General features: G+C 36.1%; 1 protein-coding gene across 8 annotated transcripts in view; it reads right to left on the reverse strand.

Moving 5' to 3' along the window:
• The window catches only part of Snap25 (Synaptosomal-associated protein 25kDa), an 80135-nt gene that overhangs the window by 29221 nt on the left and 27269 nt on the right, over positions 1-23645 (reverse strand). For 5 of the 8 annotated variants that reach the window (XM_071792189.1, XM_071792186.1, XM_071792190.1 and 2 more), the window contains exon 4: positions 4825-4873. The exons of the other annotated variants lie outside the window; for them this stretch is intronic. In XM_071792189.1, the coding sequence (XP_071648290.1) occupies positions 4825-4873 (49 nt within the window). The remainder of the gene's footprint in view (positions 1-4824; positions 4874-23645) is intronic. 8 annotated transcript variants of the gene reach the window in all.

Below are 23645 nucleotides of genomic sequence, written 5' to 3' on the forward strand. Positions count from 1 at the left end.
ACGTGTTCGAGTTCTGATTCCGCCCGACTTTAAAAAAGCGATTTCGAGAAAAACGCGTTTAAAGTTTCAGTTTCACCATTCACAGATGTGAACGCGGCGGCAGACGAATTACAAAAAAGGGATAATAGAGATTTTCCCGAGCTTTGAAACCAAGTGTACCTTATTTCTAAGACCTTAAAGCATCGTTTAACAAAAAAAATCGATTTTTTGAAAATCCTAGAGTAGCTTTACCCCTTAAATCAGATTGCTTCTTGCTTATTTCCCTAGAGTAGAAAAATCAACCTTCCAAGATAATCTTTCAAGAAGAGTCGTAAAGCGAGCTTGAAAATGAGAAAGTGATTGGCTATTGCAAACAAATTGAACATTTTTCGGGATAATTCTAATAATTTTCACGCTTTCGCGTGTTCTTTCCAATGTGACAACGCAGACGATAATAAATCGCATCTCAAACGATCGTCGCCGACGCGTTTCTCGAGAGTCGAATACGTCTTAGGCGAATACATAGCTAGCCGGCCAGGATGACGATGACGACGATGATGATAATAACGATGATGATAATGACGATAATGATGGTCACTGCTAATTACTCTCGCTAATCGTGCTAATTGGCGATTAGCGTGATTGGCGCGATCGCGCCGAGCGGAGTTTCTTTGCGACATCTCGCTTTTTTGTTAATCTATTTCGTTCCGAGCTCTCAATTAGACGATTGATTCTCGATTCTCATACACGTTTTATTTATATATCAGTACACATATAATTTCTTCTGATAACGTATATACACCGCGCACATTACATTTCGGCCAGCGACTCAAAGACAAAGCGGGAACAGTATCTACTTTGGTAAGACGACGGCCGACAGAGAGTAGTTGCATGTTCGATGCACAGATTGCAAAAAGAAAAAAAGAAACAAGAAGAGATACAGAGAAACAAAAAGTAGACAGATATAGAGAGAGAGAGGAAGTGAGAGAGAAGAGAACAGGTCAAGAGAGAGGAGAGGAATAAAACAAGTTACGACAGACAGATATCTACTGTCATAAGCGTTTACGGAGAGTTACGGAGTATATACTTTCTTGATATGTACAGTTTGGGATAGAAAGGTTGCCCGGTTGAGTTTCGGAATGCATCCTATTTGTATTTAATATCCATCCACTATGTCAGCAATTACCAATTATTTTAACATTTCAATATATTTGACATCTTGTTTGTCTGCTCTTATAATGAATCAAGCTGTGTGCATTAATGCTCATCCACTTCCAAATGGGGTGCGTCCTGAAACTCAACCAGACAACCTTTCTGTCCCCAACTGTACACTCGATAGACAAATACATGTTAATAGACAATACATAAAAAGATACATATGTATGTAGTTATAAATATATATTGTGTATATACATAAACTTTTTTTTTTACATGTAGACTGAAAGCGACACAGCTGTAAGCTTCGCGAGTGGCTACAGTATACAGTGTACAGTAAAGAGATAAAGTACACAGTCCAGAGAATTACAGCGTGTATCTTGTGGAGTGTGGATCGATCGGGCTAATTGCGACACGAGCGCGACATCGTGACACTTTCAATGATTAACGAGACAGATGACGAAAGTGAGGCTGAAATCAATATTCGCTCATAATCGCTTTATAGCGACCAAAAATCACTTTATGGTATATCGATTGCTTAATTGATGACGGCTATTACCGCCGAGGATTATGACGATAATGATTACGGTTTTGCGTAATATTATATCAACATAGTTTGTCTTGTTGCGCTAGAAGTAAGTTAGTTACGTAAACTATCATATAGAATGTAGGTTATTACTTCCTATAAATTCTACTGGCTCTAGAATGAAATAATACAATAATGCACTTGCGATTATCAAAAACTGTCGCGATGCCTAATTCCTAAGACCGTCCTAATTATTCCGATATGTCCCGTATACGAAAGCAGACGCAATGACAGTTCGATAGATGAAATTGTACTCGGTACACTTTTAAATTTCATCATATCTGCGAAAGAGTATGAAAGGCCGCGAAAGGAAATTTCGAAAGCAGACCATTCCCACACGTTAGATGCCATTGTTGTACTTCGTTACACGCGAACGCATCTAGCGTTTCGTTTGGATGACAGAAAGTATCTGAGACTTTCTACACGGAGAGGGAGAGGGAGAGTGAATGAATGAGTAAGTGAGAAAGAGAGAGAGAGAGAGAGAGAGAGAGAGAAAAGGGCGCGAGAGAGATGGAAGGACGAAGATGAGTATTTGAGTGTATAGGTAACCGATTTATCAGAGAAAAAGGCGAGGTATAGAAAACAGAAACAAATCGATCACAATCGAATATACTATCTGAACAACAACTGTTAATAATACACGAGAGCAAGTCCGATCTCGTTAAGCGGTTCCTACAAGTGACCCAACAGTTTGCGCAACAATAAGGAAAAAGGACGGAAAAATTATAGTAAGACCAACACCAGGAATTTAAAAATCGGTACTAAGATAAAGATACATATTAAGAAATAAAGATTGCCAAAATATCGATACGTTAATATATATTGGTAAGGTATCAATGCAAAGTTGATGCAATGGTTTGTTTATGTAATAATGATGTCCGTTTGCGTGACAGCAATTGCCGCGCAGATTGTTAGATCGTGTATGAGCCGTTTCGCATCAACACTGGCAAGTAGCGGCGGCGATAGCAGCAGCAGCAACAGCAGCAGCGGCAGCAGCAGCAGCGATGACTGATTCATTTTCAGCTGGAGGTCCATTTTCACGTCATGTATATGTATGTCGTGAGAATTTTTGTCTATATAACGTTAGATTTCTTTAATGTCTGTGGTGGTGAGACATGTGGTGGCGCACAGGGTAAAAACGGGCCTGAATAATTCACGTTGTAGTTGCACGAGTCGCACTCGTCGGATCGTCAGGAAAAAGTTTTCTATACGCTAAAATTTAACGGAATCGAAAACGGATCCTCTCGATTTCAGTCAAAGACAATAGTACCTATACATATTATACGTGGAAAAGCACCTGACTTGATTTTTTACGCGAATAATCGTTAAAAAAATTAACTCTATACTTTCAAAATATTTAACAATTTTGAATGGAATTGCATTTTTTGAGTTTACTGAAAATTTCCCTCGACGACCGAAGGTGCAGTCGAGACATAGTGTAGTACAAGAAGTAACGTCAGTAATATCAGCAGTATCAGTAGTGTCAGTGATGGCAATGGTGTTGTAATCAGTATAGTAATCGTAGTAGATCCGGCAGTAATGATATACAACTGGTGCAGTGGCAGTTGGCTGTCGATCTCCCTAATCGAGTTTGCTAATCGGGCGCGACACGATTTTCATTGTTGATGTTCTATTATGACGTAAGGACTCCGCGAATTATCTCCGTCTTCTTAGGAGACGTAAAGGCGATTAGGGGGTAAAGCTAAAGCGGAACCAACCGTCGGGTTAGCACCCCGTTAGAAGTGCGGCATTAAATCGTTAAAGCGTGATGAAAACAAGGTAATTTCAAGGCGCGTTAATCCGAGCGTCGATTAATCAATATTTTGGAGACCAGAATCCAGAATTGGACTCTATTCTCGCGTGTATAACAGACGCATCAGAGCTCTCCGAACGGGGAATCCGATCTAAGAAAGTTCTGTCAGATTTTGTCTAACGCCGACAGTGAAACGTTCGCGGAACAAATCATACAGTCCGCGAGAATTTCGCGTACCATCTACGTCTACGTCTGCGAGACTCGGCGCTGCCGAATTCCTCGTGCAAACGCATGCCAAATTGGGACACGCTAAATATCTGACGCACACACATCGATCGTAATTAAGGTGGTATTCGGGGATGGCGGGCCTATATCCGTAATACTTCGGGCCCTGGTAGGACTGAGCTTGTTGATAGAACAATTTCCGTCTGGTTAGCAGCTATAATCTGCGAGCGTTTCGAGTGTTGACTCTAGAGATCACTGCGTTAACCCTTTCGGTCGTTTTATGAAGAGACTGTCCCGCTCGTTAAGACAATTCAATATCAAACATAGAATTTATAGAAAGAACATTTTGTGCTAAGACCTTTCTTTGTATTAAGAACCTTCGTCTACACGACCGGAAGAGTCAGTGTTTAACCATTATACCATCGTGCGTGCATCTAATTATTATTATGTGAATAATTACGTAAGTATTTTAAAGACTTAGCGGGTTTTTGGAATTATCTCCAACGAGCAGCAAGCATAAACAACGTTTAGGATGAAACTACGGGGTGCCCGAATACTGTTAACTATCGTTGACTAGTGTCGATAAAAAGATATATAGGGAAAATGCGGGAAATCGCAAAAATAATTTTAAACGAAAAGATCATATCTACAACTCATATATAAATCGAGAAAATTTTAGTTTCAATTTTTTTTTTAAAGAAGTCTGGCTTCCCAGATATAAAGCAAATTCAAAGAAGAAAAAAGATCTTGTTTTACAATGCAAAAATACAATAAACTTTCGATTAAACGGCAGATTAGTTTCATTTGATGAAATTAAAATAATACTTGCACACCTCGTGTAAAAAGAATGCCAAAATTATGTAGAATCACAGAATATATGAGTCAATTGTGTGTGTTGTTTCCCGCAATTTTCCTGCTCGAGACTCCGTCATGTTATATACTTATGTGTATGCGTGTTATATGCTTTGTGAGGAGGACACTCGCGGGTAACGCTTGTGGATGACAGACGGTGTGTTGAATTGTAAGACGTGCGTGATTATACGACAACGAGTGGTTTCCTCGTTCCTTCTCCTCCTGCTCTCATTTTCGGCCGTTTCTTAATTTCTAACAAGCGGAATTCACTCACCTCCCTGGTCGTCGAGTGCGACCAGAGTGCGGATGCCAGCCTCCTTGCTCTATGACAGACAGAGGCAGCACAACACAGACAACCACCACCAGTGTTAGAAAGCGAGAGATAGAGACAGAGATAGATAGATAGATAGATAGAAAGAGGGAGAAAGAGAAAGAGAGAGGGGGAAGAGAGAAGGGAAAGAGAGAGAGAAGAAAGAGAGAGAAAGAAAGAGAGAAAGAAAGAGAGAAAGAGAAAGAGAAAAAGAAAAGAGAGAGAGAGAGAGAGAGAGAGAGAGAGAGAGAGAGAGAAAAGAAAGAGAGAGAAGAAAGAGAGAAAAGATCGTACATCTTTCTTTACTCTTTCTTCGCATCTTTTTTTCAATAAGTATATAGTATATAGTAATATTAGTAGTATATTAGTATAGTATATATATATATATATATATAGGTATATGTAACGGACAAGTCGGTGATAGGTACTGGACAAGCAAGATAAGAGATGGATATTGTGGCCGGATATGTTAAGGCGGTGGCGCGTAGAGAGTGGGACAGAGTAACAAGTATTTCGGGGCCTCTCTCGTTTTTCATTTTCTTTTTCAGAATATCTTTTCTGAATCGTTTTTTTTTGTTCCTTGTTCTTTCTATCACGAACGACGTCGCGGCGCGCCTTCGGGCTCGCCTTGGCGTACTGTCAATATTATATATACATACATATATATGTAATATTATATATATATATATATATATATATATATATATATATATATATATATATATATATATATATCCCATATGTTTGTACGCGATATCTGCCCGCGACGCAGAGACAGGTGAGCAGAGACGGGCGGGCAAGAGCAATTGGAAGAGAAAAGTATAGGCCCGACCGGCAGGTACCGTCGAACGCGGTGCGACGGTACGAACGTGTCGGCATGTTGTTGCTTGTTGTTGATTTGTTGATGTTGTTGTTGTTCTTGATGTTGTATCGGTCAATGACGATGTTGTTATTGTTGATGTTGCTGTTGTTGTTGTTCATGTTGTAGTTGTTGTTGTAGATGTTGTTCCTGTTGCTGTAATTGTCGTCGCCGTTGTTGTGCGTTTATTATTAATTTTTGTTTTCACATGGCGGATATCTTCCTTCTGACAAAACGCGTTTTTTTTTCTTTTGGTCTCTGTTTCTTTTATTGTTTGATTTTTTATTGGGGGGAGGTTTTGCCTTTTGCGAAAACCGATACTCTACGAGTTTCGGTTGAACAGGTTCGATCCCTCAATCGCCGTCGATCGTCCCCGCGCTCTTCTCGCGTTTCGAGAGCGGAAGGAAGATCGAGCGCGATCGAAAAGATCCACGTCTGCAGTGTTTCTTTCTTTTTCTGGGCGGTAGGTGGAAATTTCTTGGACACTCAGTAACGAAAAGAGCGATACATAGTAAAGTGTAGGTACATCGCAAGGGATAGAGTACACTTTCATTGAGTGATTCAATGCGCAAGGCAAATCACAAGCCCCGCGGGGCCTCTTTGAGTCACGAATATGCGCGCGCTGCAGAATCGGTTAAATCGATAAAAGAAAAGAAGACAATCATCCGTAACCATGTATATCATACAACATTTTGAAATATTAGTTTATAAATAGTACATAAATATAGTACATTAATAGAATAGATATAGAAATAGAGAACTATATAAAAATATAGAAATATAAATATAGAAATAGACATAGAAATAAGATAATATTTTAATTTTAAGAATTTTAAGATTGAACGAAAAAATAAAATAAAATCTATAAATATAAGAGACAGAGCATCTCGTAGGAGCTGTTAATATAAGTATAAATAAGAAATAAGAATTACATCAATATCAATTATGACAATTGTAATATACAAGATGTCCCGTGACTCGAGATGCATACATTAAGGCGTGTTATTGAAGTCATTTAGAGTTGAAATTGTTTAATAAACATATGTCTGTAAAATTCTTCCTAACAGAACTACAACCATTAAAAATTGATGTAATATTTAAAAAAAAAAAAGACATTTAATTTAACTTGTTTATTTACAAACGTATAACAAATTCTGTTCAAAATTATCTCCTGCAGATTCAATACTAAGTTTTGCCCTACGTAAAAGTGATCTAACAGCGCACTCCACCATCCCAGGAGAATTTCTTATTTGCGTTGCTGCATCCATAATTCTGTTCACGAGTTCATCTCTATTAATCCCTTCGTTGGCAGAGAGAATTCGACAAAAAGTGCCAAAAATGGCAGGAAAATTTTTTATCCTGATTTGTACCCTGGGGTTTTTGAGGGCCCCTGATTACGAATCTGAACTTAAAATTCGAAAATTTAAAATGGCAAATTTCATCCCAATTAAGTAATTTTTTGCATTTTTATCCGCCATTTTAGATCCGCCATTTTGAATTTGCAAATTTTGAATTCAGATTCGTAATCAGCGACCCCAAAAACCCCCGTGTAAGACTTGGATGCCAAATCGAAGCAAGTTATAGGAAAAAAAGATTGACGCACTTTTGCGTCAATGTCACACAGAGCACGGAAAAATTTGACGCACTTTTGCGTCAATGCCAACGAAGGGGTTAAGAGACTTTTCTGCATAAACTATTGACTTTATGTGCTCCCAAAGAAAGTAGTCCAGGGGTATTTATTTGAAATGTTTCAAATATTCACATCAACTCTCAATGGTTGTAATTCTGTTAGGAAGCATTTATGGGACATATGTTTATTAAACAATTTCAACTCTAAATGACTTCAATAACATGCCCTTAATATATGAACCTCGAGTCATGAGACACCCTGTATAAAATAATTGGTAATTATGCAGTATAGGGGAAGCACCTCCGATGACCTTGACCTTGACATATGTTGTCAAAGTCACCCTCCTGAGTGACCTTCAGAAGGTTTTAGCCGTCGCTCGTTTTTCATTAAAAAGTTATAAACAAAAAAAGTTTCGAAAATATAGCAATTATTTTGAGTACTAATAGACATAAATGACTGATATTTATGTAGAAATAGGTCCATGTATGAACGAAGGAAAATTATTTAAAACAGTGAATTGTTGGTATACTGAAAGAAAAGTTATCTAAAGTAGAGAATAGTTGGTATATTGAAAAGTATATATACAAGAGAATATCACTTCAACCATTATTTAGCGGAATTCATGTTCAAACGAGCATTTGATTTTAACGAACGAATAGACGTTTTTTTTGAAACAATGTCTATTATGTATCCCATAACTGAAAAAATCAATGAATAAAATATACATTATAATACTTTATAAAATTATTGATAATTATATAGAATAACTAACACAACAAATTATTAACAAAAAAATTTGGAAAATATAGCAACTATTTTGAGTATTGGAAGGCATAAAAAACTAATATATACGTGTGTGTGCCCTGCTTTAAAGAAAATCACAACTTCTATAAAGCAGGACATACACACATGTGTGTGTGCCCTGCTTTAAAGAAAATCACAACTTCTATAAAGCAGGACATACACACATGTGTGTGTGCCCTGCTTTAAAGAAAATCACAACTTCTATAAAGCAGGACATACACATGTGTGTGTGCCCTGCTTTAAAAAAAATCACAACTTCTATAAAGCAGTACATGTGTGTATGTCCTGCTTTATAGAAGTTGTGATTTTTTTTAAAGCAGGACACACACACATGTGTGTATGTCCTGCTTTATAGAAGTTGTGATTTTTTTTAAAGCAGGGTACACACACGTATATATTAGTTATTTATGCCTTCCAATACTCAAAATAGCTGCTATATTTTCGAAACTTTTTTTGTTAATAACTTTTTAACGAATAGCGAGTGACGGCTAAAACCTTCTGAAGGTCACTCAGGAGGGTGACCTTGACAACATATGTCAAGGTCAAGGTCATCGGAGGTGCTTCCCCTATACTGCATAATTACCAAATAATTTAATACAAAACTCATCAAGATAAATTTCGGCGAAAAATTCCAACGCGAGACACTTCAAGACTCAAAGAGTTGCGAGTACCTGGATAAGTGCAAAGAACACACGCACACGTAATTGGAGTGGAAGAGGACGGGAGGGTGAATGAAGGGGCAGCAAATAAGTGAATGAGCGAGTGAATGAAACGATCGATGAATCGAGGAGGAGAAAAGGATAAGCGACTATATATTTTTGTACATGTTTAACGATTTTCTTTTATACGTTTAATTACAGCCCATATTTGAGCATCGCATTTAACGCTAAACGCGAATATCCGATTCTAAATTTATTCATTAATTAATGCGTTGAGTTATTAAACGCGATCGAGTAACAAGTATTAATTGAATAAAACTCGGACAAATCACATTTAGAGTTAAACGACGTGTTAAATAGAGGCGACATTACAAGAATGTGTAAGAGATCGACTTTCTGACAATTTTTTATTTTTGGACATTTGTTCATGTTTTGCTCTTTTCCTCATTCGACTTGAGGCACAAGCATGCATATCAATATTTAAAAAAATATCAGCAGGTAATGGTGAAAGTGCATAAGAATTAAAGAACCGTGAAGATTGAGAAATCAACGATATCGATGTCGAAATGACGAGCATATCAGATATAAATAAAATACTGTTAGTAAACTTTAGATAAAATACTGTTAGTAAATTCTAAATAAAGAGAAACAGAATGAAGAAATAAAAAATAAAAATTAAAATCATCTTTCATTCATTAAATGCATTTAATTCCTTGTACTCGATGTATTATATAAATCACATTTTTCTAGTTATAAAATGTTATTTTTAAAAATATAAATTAAATGTCATTTCACAATAACAAAAATATAACATTATTTTTTTATCAATAGGTGATAGAAATAAAACGTCGCTACGACATTCGAATACAAATGATTATATACAGGGTGTTCAGCGTAACGGTCCGCACGATTGTTGAGATGCTTCCAATAGTTTAAAAAAAAGGTTGTAAGGTGAAAATTTATCTATTTTATTTTTGAATTAGAATAATGATTCATTGCTGCTATTAGAGCAATAATTAATATCCATTTCGGAAGAAGACTCATAGAATACTGATATTATGTGTTTATAATGCAAAAATTGTCCCCAGACAACTTTCGGTGTTTATGTTTTCATTTCTAGTCAGAACTTATAAGTACTGCTGTTCACAAAATAATGCTGCAAATTTAATATTAAATATCAATAAAAATGATAGGGCGTTGAATTCGTCTTAAAGTCCCCTACAATATTATTAAAAAAACAACATAATGCAATTTAAAAAATTTAAAGTGACATTGACTTTTTTATAAAAAAAGTTTTTTTAAATTTCTTTTTATTGGACGTTGTAGCTTACATAAAATAGATAAATTTTCACCTTCCAACCTTTTTTTAAACTATCGAAAGCGTCTCAAAAATCGTGCCACTCAAAAAAATGTTTTGCAAGTGTAGTTAGAATTCTAGGTGGCACAACAAAAATGTATCGCTATTTTTTGTATCTGTTAGAATATTGTTTGCCACATATAGAATTTATAGCAGCAACTTTCTAGTAATATCTTCTGGAAAATTTAGATCCCATTACCAAATGTTTATCACTGCATTAGATAAATATGAGTTTCGATACTACAGCTAGAACGATCTTTGTGAGAAATATAGCTGCCGATTATAACTGCAGCAGCGAGATAATACAACAACATATTCGTGGCCAATTTCTTCACCGTTGGATAACTCTATCCTTCGGTTAACCTCACTCTTCATCTTTTTCTAAGGGGACAGTTAGAAAGAGATGAAGAGTGAGGTTAACCGAAGGATAGAGTTATCCAACGGTGAAGAAATTAGCCCTAAAATCAGTCTTGGGCGTGGATCGGAGGCTCGCCGTTATCCACCGTTGTCGTTATCGTCGTCGTCTCCACCACCCGGTCGTCGAGTTTTCCCTCGAACGAAAGCTGTGTTCCGATATTCACTGCAATGCACTGCCAGTACTGAAAATCTATAGTGACGTAAACTATAGCTTTTCAGTACTGGCAGTGAATATTCGTTCGAGGGAAAACTCGACGACCGGGTGGCGGAGACGACGACGATGACGACGAAAACGGTGGATAACCTACGCTGCTCACTGCGCGCGAACACTGAACATGACTGAACCCGTCACAGTCTTGCATCATGCACGTGAAACAGTTGAGCGCGAGAGATTCTTAAAAAGAGCTAGACGGATTAGATGCATTATACAAACTGTTGGTGTGAGGATCATATATTCATTTTTCTCGCTTGCCGCTAATCTTTTCTGTGTACCATAGTCAAACTTTCTAACAGGTCTGATTGTGCTTAACATGGATAGGCGCCACAGAAAAACTGTCTTTCTACATTTCACTAACAGTTCAGATATAAATTCTGTCTCTGTCATTTAGATTGATTAAGTGTAAGACATACGCGATATCACAGATTGGCTAATCATTTATCTACCTCAGTTAATTTTTTGCACCCAGAAAATTTTTACTGTACTTGCAAGACCATTTTTTTCAGTGGCGGACTGTTAAACACCCTGTATATGTATAAATAAGTATCTCTCAAATATAAGTATTAGGATGTCCAAAAAAAATTTACACTACGTGCGATATTTTACTTTTCTCATACTTCGGTTGGTTTTTTCTTAGCAAAGATTTTATATTGTAAAATTAATTAGCATATTTTTGAAAATCAGCAAAAATATAAGCGATATACGTAAACGAGATTTAAGACAAGATTTTAAGTAAACTACCCGTTTTCTCAACATTGTACTTCAAACGCAAAATAAGATTTGTAAATTGGTAGAATGCATTCGTAAAAATTACACAAAGACTTAGACTTTATGAATCTAAACTCTATGTTACGTACTCAAATAATTTTTTTATAACTCATCTATATGATAATAATTTAGTTTTTCAAGATTCTTAATTAACGTCATAAATTATTGTTGCTCAAGTAAGATTCTAACCCCGAGAAGAGACATTCATTCGCTTGCATCACTGACTCCTTTGAAAAATTTTTTTTGGGACAACCCGTATCGATGAAAAATATTTTGTTCTGTAGGATAGCGTGAACTAATGTATGTGCACTGATTGTTAGTATTGATTGTACTGAGCTGTGATGACCGCTTCTAAAAAGAGCGACAGCACGATACACTGAAGAGAGAAAGTGAATAGTAGCTTGCAGAGAGGAAAAATACGAACATACACACACGCACACACACAGACAGCCAACAGCCAAAGCAGGCAGGCAACGAAATTTCGTCAATCAAAAGACAAACCAGCGACAACGATAAGGAATATATTCAAAATTTATATGTCATTTATATTCTTTCTTATACGAATAATTTTATGTTTCCTTTAAGGCTCCAGAACCGCGATTCTGTAACTCGTTATGCAGTATCATTATCGTTATATTGTCGTTGGGCAGCTTTTTTACCATATAGTATACCTGCGCAACTGTCAACTGTCGTTGAGTACATAACGACAGCATAACGAGTTACAGAATCGCACTACTGGGCTTTTTCCCGACATCTTGTGAGATGTTGTCTTGTACGTGTGATGATTGTGACGTCAGAAGCGAGAAATGTTGAGAATTGACACGTTGAGAATTCTTGCATGCCATTTCTAAATAAAAAGGTATTTGCATAAAATAACACTTTAGATCACTTTAGAACATTTCGAACGCACTCCGAGGTTAAGTTATAGATCTATCCCTTTTCCTTGACAGTTAATAAACAGCCGTAAAATGAATATAATACGAAACCTAGTCATGCGCCTGCACATAAGCTTGCATCGTATCACATTCGTTTTACGGTTGTTTAATAACTGTCAAGGGAAAGGGATGCAGTTTGGAGTATTTTTGAAATGTGCTGAAGTAATCTGTAGTGTTATTTCAAGCAAATATCTTTTTATTTGAAAATACCACGCAAGAATTTTCAACGTGTCATTTCTCCGACATGGTTGCGGCGAGTACCGAGGAGCTTTAAACATGTGATAAAATTTTCCTGAATTTATTTGGTACACATTGAGCTTGTAATATCTTGTCATCAGCGAATAAAAATGTTAGAAGCACAGTTACGTAATTTAAAAATTTTGAAAGCAAGAAAAATTAAATTTATGAAGGTATTTAGTTATAGAGTTATAGAAAAGAAAAATAGACGTGTTAGTGTCTCTTTATGTTGCAAAATAAAAATCCCTCATTGTTTCAATTTTAATATTATGATTGCCGACAAAATAATCCATACGTATTATTGCTCTTTCCATCCCACATCTTCTTTCAGTACTTCTACGATCATTCCCAAAGAAAATAACACGTTTAATATTGTTTGTACTGTTGTATTACGTACGCCTTAATTTACGCCCAAGATATTTAAATCGCAAAAATCTATTTTTAATTTATTCTCGGGCATATTTTTATGAAATTTTGCTTGCGACGAAACTATTGCTACCGCGCTGAACTTGAAGGATAGTCGTCAACCGATCTTCCGATCTTCGAAATCTCGCTTAGAGCGGACAGGCAATTGAGCAGACAAGTGTAGAGATCGCGGATCAAGCAAGCAAAGACCACACACAGGCACACATCGCGCACACTTATACAAAACACATACATTAACATCCAGCAACGGACAATATCGAAAGAAAGATATATATATATATATATATATATATATATATATATATATATATATATATAGAGAGAGAGAGAGAGAGAGAGAGAGAGAGAGAGTAACAATAGCTTTGGTATTATACACATATACAGACGCAGCTTTTCTCCATCTTTCCTCTTATCTTCATTCAGTTCTTTTTCCCCTTTTCATTTTTTCACTTTTTGTTTTTCTCTTTTTAAGTCGCATTCGCCGTTTTTCTCTTTCCGGGAGTCTTATTTCGCCCTGTCGTTTCGACAGGAGACATTTCTGGTCAGCTCCCTTCTCAGCAAGGATCAAACCCATTCTCTCGATTCGATGATCGAATCTTGAAGAGTTCTCGCGCGAGATCGAGTTGCGCTTTAACCCTTTGCACTCTTCCTGCGTCGAGGTGCCAAATAATCATTTCTATAGTCTATAGAAATATTCTTTCGAGTACACGACATACAAGATAAGGATTATAATTCATGAACGATATTCTTCTCTAAAGAACGATAGATATAAAAAAAGCAAATTCTTTATAAACAGATATTAAAAATTACAATACTTTTTACATATTTTTTTATTTACCATTATCGTTCTTTTAAGCAAATATTAAATATTAATTTTAATAAGGATATATTTCCGCGTAAATCGACATTCATTTATAAACCACTTTTCTATCTAGAATAAATAAAAGATCAATTTAACGTGGAACAGAAGAAGACACAGGCTCTAAAAAAACACCGAATGTATCATATCTCGCTTTTATGAAGAGGCCATCAAAACGCAAAGAGTTAAAGAGCGAAAAGTCGAGCCGCAGTTTCATCCACGATAGAGAACTTCTTCCTTTTCCTTTTCACGCGAGTACTCAACATTCTTCCCTCCGCTCGCTGCGCTATCGCAAACTTCGACGCTGTCTCGTCAGGTAATTCGCGTGCTGCGCTGCACAACGCAATCGTTTACAGTACAATACAACATCCGTATGTACAATCGCTGGGATTACGCGGGTCTCGGGAGCACGATTCGATGAGTCGGGCCATTGCTTTGCGTCTTCAAATCCTCATGCGCGTTACAATCTCGTCCGAAGAAAGACAAAGAGAAGCACTGATCGTTGAATCGACGTTTACTTTTCTACGTGTATGTAACTAAGTGATTGGAGAATGCGATACCGATCAAAGATGCATACGCATACAAGAAGAAGATAGGGAACTGCCCTTCGCAGATATACATAAAAAAAGAAAATAGGGAAACGTACGCCTATTAGAGTTCTTGATTTAGATAATAGAGAGGTGACACTGAAATCGATAGGTGTGATTATTGTGCGATATCGTGCAATATATCGATAAGTCACCATCTTATTTCTTCATATCTGACAGCAGAATCTGAGTAGAAGATGTCAAAGCAGGTTAGAGCAGATGACGTGAAGCATATTTTGGGCGTTTATAGAGAGGCGTTTATTTTACGGCCATATATTGAAATTATAGCAGAGCTTGTCTCTATTTCTAATGTGCTTGCAAGAAACAGACCGTCTATATATGTGTATATTTATAAACATTAAATCTTATTTATTTTACCATTTTAGTAGGAAACAATATGGCGCTGAATTATGTGATTTAACTAGCCAATCGTGATATAGTCAGACCATTTCCTTCAATATCGCCTCTCTATTATCTAGAACTCTAACACCTAATGCGTCGACGGTGCGCAAGCATAAAAAAAACCCTGAACTATTTTCGCAACCATAATAACTATTAATCTCGTAATGATAATCTACAGACTCAATAGTATCTAATATCATTCACCAACGTCAATTAATTATTATTATATCATATTTGATTAGCCTGCATATGCTCATTGATCCTGCGTAGTCCTATTATGGTATTGCACGTGAAATCATATTAGCGTTAATTGGCAATTATCATGTTTTAGTATTCCGGGATATAAATATTAGGAAGTCTTTATCGGCGAATAGTGATGGATTACGTGAAGCTACTCGGCGGAAAAATTGTCCTATAATAAGATGCATTTGTCGTTTAATTTGTAGAAATAAGTAAATAGAGAATTTCTATATTGTTAATAAAAGAAATATCCATAAAAACCGAAATTAACAAGATAAGTGCATTAAATGCGGTTTTCTAAACAATTTTCGTTATGTAAATAATTATAAATTTAATAACTTTGACAGAAAAAATATAAAAGATGTAAAAAATAAATAGGAGAAAAGGAAACAGATTTTTTATGATTATTTAAACATGACGTTCATATTTTTCCTTTTCTTCTTTTACATTTTTTTCTGCATTCCAGCTGCGCATTCATATACCTACACAAAAAATAATTGAGTTTCTCCTCAATTTTCCTTATTAAAACATCTCGCATATTTGGGTAAATCCTTTTATGTTCTCAATAATAAAACTTTCGTTACAAATTGTTTGCTCAAAATATACACGTTCGTATCAAACAAGAGCGACACCAATAAAGAGAGAAAAAAAACCGTCGCTCGCACACCGTCGCGCAGGGACCTTGCATTACGGAGGGTCATGGAAGAGATGTGGGTGTACCGCGAGTTGATCCTCGTCCGGTGACGAAAAATATCACGATCAAACTTTACGAGACAAAGAGTTAATGATCGGTTGCTGATCACTTTCTTGCGTCTGATTTTCGGCAATTCTTCTTTTGTGTCGCCGAGAAGGAACACGCAGCCTTAGCGACTTACGAGAACATTTTCATCTCCCTCCCTCATGGAAGCTCGCATCGGTTTACGATTTGCTTCCTGGCTGGTCGAAAACACGATCGACCGTTTTTGCGTAATCGTTATCACGCGCCACGACGTGACGATGATGACGCATTGCGCATTATGAGTGTATGTACATACGTACGCTTCTCTTGGTCAATGATGATTCGAGGATGTCTTCGGTGCTCGGAAGAATGCGACACGTGCGCGTATTAATACAGCCACAGGTATGTAGATAAGTAGCAGCGTGAGAGACTGAAATGGAACGACACGCAAAAACTTCGACGGATCCTCTCCATCCATGGCCGAAAGAAATTCAAGTGGTACCGACTTGCTTTCGCTTCGCAATTATTATACTTGCAAAAGCGGTCCATATGTTAAAATTTTCTTGTATTACCAAGATTTGATTATTATTTCAATGTAAAATTAACATACAACAGCTATGTTACTATTTTCTTAACATTTTCATGGGTACGTGTGTACATGGAGGAGGTTACCTTGGATGACCTTGATTTTTAAGTATGTTGTCAAGGTCACCCTCCTGAGTGACCTTCAGAAAATTTCAGCCCGCGCTCGTTGTTTATTGAAAAGTTATTAACAAAAAAATTTGAGAAATATAGCAGTTATTTTTTATTATTTAAATGACTAAAGTCCCCTATTATGAGATAGGCTCCTAATATGCGACAGCGAGGTTTCTGCTAAACTAATAGGCCCTATCTGTTGGTTCCACCATGAACTTATTGCCATGAACTTGGGGTAAAACCTATTTAGTGGAAAATTCATTGTTTGATCGTGCGTGTAGTCGTTGCAGAGAAAGAAATTGTGAAATTGGATGTTGTCAAGTGCCATGGATATGAGTCTTTAAGGTAGTCGTCTCGTCAGGGCATGTATTAGATAAAGTTTTCGATTTCGGATTTTATATCAAATTATATGATCAGCTTTGCAGTCGATTTTTTCTGTGGCTCCTTACCGACTATTTACTCTAGAAAATCGATCTCGAAAATCACAAATTTTGCATTACTTCATACAGACGGCCAGAAAAAGAAGGCTCTATCATGGTTTCAATCACATATTTTCGCATTTTTCGATTAGATAAAGTGAAAAAAATCATTGCTTTTTGTACATTAGATTTCGAAGAATCCGATGCAACTATAAAATATATAGTTTACCGGAGATTTCGCTGCTAATTTTTTAGTTTATTTTAGTGAAAATGCGGTAATCGACCAGACATTTTTTGGTCGAGGTGAGGTTGGGAAGACTTAACAACGCCGCTGGCTAATCACTGTAGTTGCAGGTTATGGGGCTCGTCTTTCTTAGCCGAATTGGATAGTGATTTACACCCCTGTCATGCGTTTTGAAACCCTTTCTCAGTAATTGTCAAAATTCAATCGAAAAGTATTTTTCTCACTTGTAACCTTTCTCGACGAATCGCATGATCAGCTGATCAAAACGGAGTCAAATGAGAAAAATCACATAATTTGGAAAAAGTAACATACTTTGTCACGTATGAAATTTTACACCATAATTCATAAAATTATTTTTCCCTTAGCAAAAATTGCCTGAAATATATTTCTGAACGTGAAAACCTACAAACAGTCACATGACTAGCACGTAGCGAGACGCCTGCATTAAACCTTGTTTATTATATAATTAATAAATATTTGGCAATAAGTTCTGCATGCAGTGATAGAGTAAGGTCGTATTAATATGAAAATACGGGATATGTTGAGTTGCTCAATTGTAGAGATTAGATTTGGTGATCGTGAAACCGCAAGGCGTGGTGCTCGTAACATGAGATACTCAGGGTACTCCTGGGTTGCTGGAGTATGAAAGTTATTGTACAGTAATAAAAGAAGAGAAAATACTATATTAACGTTAAGGGAAGGTTTATACGAATTTATAAAACTGCTGACCTTGATTTGAGAGGGAAGGGTAGAGGGGGAAGATTAGGTACAATATTGAGTATAAGTGGGTTTACGATTGTTGCAAATATGCTTCTGCATCACATGTGTATTTGAGAAACATTAAATAAAGGTTTTTAATAGTAATACTGATGTATTTTGCACTTTATTAGCGATTTCCCGGGGTCTCTCATATTAGGAGCACACTTTTGCGATTTTGCCGAAAGCTCATTTTTCACATTTTTCTAATTTTCAGCAAAATTAATATTTAAATTAAATTTTACATTTCAGCATCTTAAAGCTTATTAAATTCCCTTCAAAATGACCTACTATATTTTTCATTTCTGCCCATAGACTTCCGGCAATCACACAAAATAGATATGGTATCTCATAATCGTGTACTTTCCTCTATACATATATGTCGAAATAGTACATGCATGAACAAAGAAAAGTTATTTAAAGCAGCAAATCGTTGTTTTTGGCTCCACCATCCACGAGTCCACGCGTTTTCGGGTTTATAACTCCACGCGTGGAAAGCCCACGCATTTACTTTGAAGGCACACTACGTGTCTAGTTTAACAATAGTAGAGCCCTCCGCAGGGGAGCGGAACCTACTGCCTCCACGCATACACTTTCCACGCGAAACGAGGTGCCACATGGGTTTACAACTTTCCACGCATGGAAAGCCCACGCATGTACTTTGAAGACACTCTATGTGTCTAGTTTAACAATAATGGAGCAGAGGGGCGGAACCTACTGCCTCCACGCATACATTTTCCACGCGAAACGAGGTGCCACATGGGTTTATAACTTTCCACGCGTGGAAATGGTCATATATTAGTCATTTATGCCTTTTAATACTCAAAATAACTGCTATATTTCTCAAATTTTTTTTGTTAATAACTTTTTAATAAACAACGAACGCGGGTTGAAACCTTCTAAAGGTCACTCAGGAGGGTGACCTTGACAACATACTAAAAAATCAAGGTCATCCAAGGTGACCTCTTCCATCTACACAATTACCTTTTCATTTGTTACATTTATGTCAACTTAACACTTTATATATGTTATTTAGAAATTAAATATTATTTTGAGTTCTTTTAACACAATTACTTTAAAAAATCAACACGTCTTAAAGTTATTTTAACACATACACAAAAGTTAAAGTAAATTTTCAAATAATCGTAAACTTTGACATACAAAATAATTAAATTTACTAAAATTAACGGTTTCTATTACACATAATTCAAGTAAAATCTGTAAAATACGTAATATCATGTGTTAATATAACTTGAAAAATAAAGTCAAAAGAATAAATATAAATGTAAAGTATAGTGTCAATTAATCTACGTTGTCAAAAAGTAACACACGATGACGGAGTCATTTTAACTTAAAATTTAGAGTGGACTTTCTGGGACATGTAAAAAATGTTAAAATTACGTTTTATTTTTTACTGTGTAATGTCAAGTTTAGATATACAGGGTATTAAAAAAAGGTAGTACCAAATTTTAGGAGTATGTAGTACCCATGAAAACAAACCGAAAAATCTTAGTAAGTATTATTCCAAAAACCATTTATTTCCGAGTATTAAGCATTTTCTACAACAGACGTTCGATGTGCTCTCCGATCAACACAGACGTCGGCACACTTTCTCATTAAAGATTGACACGTTCAAAAATTCCAGGTTCATTTCGTCGTCGTTAACAACCCATATAGGCGTTTACAATCGGCTCAATACTGCGCCAGTACTGGTTGTCGTAGTTCGGATACTTATACTGGCGCAGTACTGGCAACACTACTGGCGCGGTACTGACACAGCGTCGGATGATAACTTGGGCCCAATACTGGCGGACAGTACTAGCCCAGCCGTTGTCCAGTCATTTACTAGTGATGACCCAGTTCTAAGTTTAACAGAATGTTGGGCGACGTACGGTTGCCACGTATCGGCCAAGCGTTGGTTTCTTTGTAACGTCTGGCGACCCTATATGGAAAGAGTTTTCAATTTCCTGTATCAGTTCATCTAATGTGTCAGCTGATGTACATGCTCTACAAATGTCCTCATAAATGAAAGTCGAACGACGTTAAATCCGGTAGCGAGGTGGCTATACAACAATCGCCACGTCCTATCCACTTTTCTTGAAAACTCGTGCTTAAATGTTGTCTAACAATCATGAGGAACGGCGCAGGGGAACCATCGTGCATGAACCACATTTGTCTACGTTAGAAGAGGACGATTTTCCAAAAGTTCGACAATTTTCATTATTCGTCAACCTTGGAAGCTCGTGAAGGAGTATACGAGTATACGAGCGGTCGCATGTAAATACGTTATACAATGCATACTCGTGAAACGCACAAAGTATACATCGAATGCTTTATAACTCGGAAATAAATGGTTTTTGGAGTAATGCTTATTAAGACTTTTCGGTTTGTTTTCATGAGTACTACATATTTCTAAAATTTGGTACCACTTTTTTCAACACCCTAAATAAATATCTTACTTTAGAAATACTAAACTTGTATTAATAATAATTACGCAAAATATAACATTAATGAATATAAAATCATCAAAAAAAGATTAGATCACTGTTGCACTGAACTGAAAAATAATCTCCGAACTTTTTCAAATTCAGAAAAGCCAATCAATGATAATTGTCCATTTATAATAATAATAAATACGATGCTAAAGACCAATTATCGGAAACAATAATCCGATTTGACGGATCAGATCATGGAAGCCAGTTGCGTGCGTTCCTTCGATAAGTATAGTAAGTTAAAATTAGTAGAAGAAGAGCAAACATCTCCGTATATAAATATGTACAAAAACAGATATACAAGAATCGCGTACATTCGTGTATAGAGATATACAGACACGCACACACATACATATATATATATATATATATATATATATATATATATATATATATATATATATATATAGAATATAGTATAGGAGATATCGAAGGTACGAGCATAGACAGCGAATAATTATGCATGAAAAGAGAACGTGGAGAGCTGCAGAATGCAGACCATTTTTCACGGTCGCGGCACACGCGCGAACGCACGCAATATCATAAAGACACGCGAGTAAACACCGATGGAACACTAGATCAATATGCGAAGCGGAATTGAAAAGGTACTCATACTCGTCGTCACTTCCACAACAGCGATACGAAACTTAAGAAGCAAAATCTAACTCACTTGTCGAGTGACATTCTTTTCCATAAAAAAATTTTGATAAACGCTCTACGCTTTTTCTCACAGATCGTTAAACAGTTCTTCCCTGAATTCTTTTGTGTATTATTGGGAAAAAAACAAATTTAACCGACATTTTTACGGAAAATTATCTTTATCTTATATATACATAAACAGCCATTATAAAATAAAGCGAAAGTAATGTAATCCAAGTATTCTTCTTTAGACAAATAACTCTGAATTTTTTCGAGATTGCTGTTTCTAGCATATTTGGTACAATCCGGCGCTTTAGAGTTTTACCGGAGATTTACCGGATATTTATCCGAGCAAGTTCTCTGATAAATTAAACTTCCTTGATGATTTAATAGATTTTATCTCGGGAAAATTTTAATTTTAAGCTTTCTAATTTTAAACAATAAAACATTTTAAGAATCTCAAGTTGTCCTTTTATTAAAATAAAATTTGCTTAATCGACATAAAAGATATTTGGTAATTGTATAAATGGGGAGGACCACCTTGGATGACCTTGATATTTTAGTATGTTGTCAAGGTCACCACCCTCCTGAGTGACCTTCAGAAGGTTTCAGCCCACGCTCGTTATTCGTTAAAAAGTTATTAACAAAAAAAGTTTGGAAAATATAGCACAGCTATTTTGAATATTAGAAGGCATAAATGACTAATATTACGTTTTTTTTTTTAAGTAGAGAATATCTCGTTTTGCATAAAAGTTGCTGCTTTACCAAAACACAACATTTAAAGCAGTAAATTGTTGATAAATTGAGGTCTTTTTGTTAAAGCAGAGAATACTTTATTTCGCGAGAAAGTCGCTGCTTTACCAAAACCTAAAAGTATTTAATTGTTTAAAGCGCGTCACTAACCTATATAGGTTATATGACGCGCTTTAAACAGTTAAATACTTTTAAAACGCGTCATCTAACCTATGTAGGTTAGTGACACGCTTTAGGGCCGATTGTTCCAACCTGTTGGTAAGCTAACTAATAGTTAGATCATATATATGTCTCTGTTTATCCTTTACATTAGACAAAGATAGGCATTGATTTAAATATTGGTTAACTTACCAACAGGTTGGAACAACCAGCCCTTAAACAGTTAAATACTTTTAAAGCGCGTCATCTAACCTAGGTAGGTTAGTGGCGCGCTTTAAAAGTATTTAACTGTTGTGCTTTTTTTTCCTACATTATCCTACATTAACTGTTCAAAACAAACAGTGACCTTGTTTTGAATAGCACGCGTTCCAAGCATGTATATATATATATACCCAGCAAACACAATGCAACATGTAACGTACAGGTTAGTTGTAATTTCCTACTCAACAATATAAATGCAATAAAACACACGTGTTATATTGCATTTATGTGTGTTATATTGCATTTATATTGTTGAGTAGGAAATTACAACTAACCTGTACGTTACATGTTGCATTGTGTTTGCTGGGTAAACAAGCTTGTAAAGCACGCCACGTACCCATTACATGTGGCACCTCGTTTCGCGTTGAAAGTGTATGCGTGAACTATTTTGACATATATATTAGTCATTTATATGCCTTCCAATATTCAAAATAGCTGCTATATTTTCCAAACTTTTTTTGTTAATAACTTTTTAACGAATAACGAGCGCGAGCTGAAACCTTCTGAAGGTCACTCAGGAGGATGACCTTGACAACATACTATAAAATATCAAGGTCATCCAAGGTGGTCCCCCCATCTATACAATTACCAGATATTTTTATTTTCCTTCCTTATCCTCGTATTTTTTTTTTACAAAAAAATTTTTAATAAAAAACCGGTAAATTTCTATATTATTCTTCACCTCCGATTTGCATCAAAATTTACATGGAGCTTCCATTCAATTTAGAATTAGCAGTTATGGTATTTTAAAGCGCCGAAAACAATTTGTCATCTTTGGGGAAAATCGTGAAGTTGTCGCTTTAAGCGTTTTTCATTTAAGAATATTGGTCGCGTTCAGAAGACCAAGCCACTCAGTAGCAGTCGAACGTGATTGGCTCTTATTTTTAGAATCAACCAATCAACGCAGAGTGTTAATAAGACGAATTGAACAGTTGTGCAACAGTTGTGTCTGCTGAACGCGCCCATTATTAAATTAAACGTAATTTTTTACAGGACCTATCTGTTTTTAGGTTAAATTAGTTGGTTGGGTGTTGTGTGGATGGAAAAGTATATGCGTGGTTGCAGTGGGTTTCTCCGGTTCCACCCCTTTGTGGGGGGTTCCGTCTTAAAAAAAAACTAACCTAACCCAACCTACTTGTTGTGTGAATGAGTCAGGGCAAAAACATAATACAAAGGTACAGGCAATAGGAACAGGGAATAGGAACAGAATGCATTGATACACGGTTTCCGATAGGTTGAAAATTTATATTC

Source organism: Temnothorax longispinosus, chromosome 11 (genome assembly GCF_030848805.1).
Source record: "Temnothorax longispinosus isolate EJ_2023e chromosome 11, Tlon_JGU_v1, whole genome shotgun sequence".
Lineage (NCBI taxonomy): Eukaryota > Metazoa > Arthropoda > Insecta > Hymenoptera > Formicidae > Temnothorax > Temnothorax longispinosus.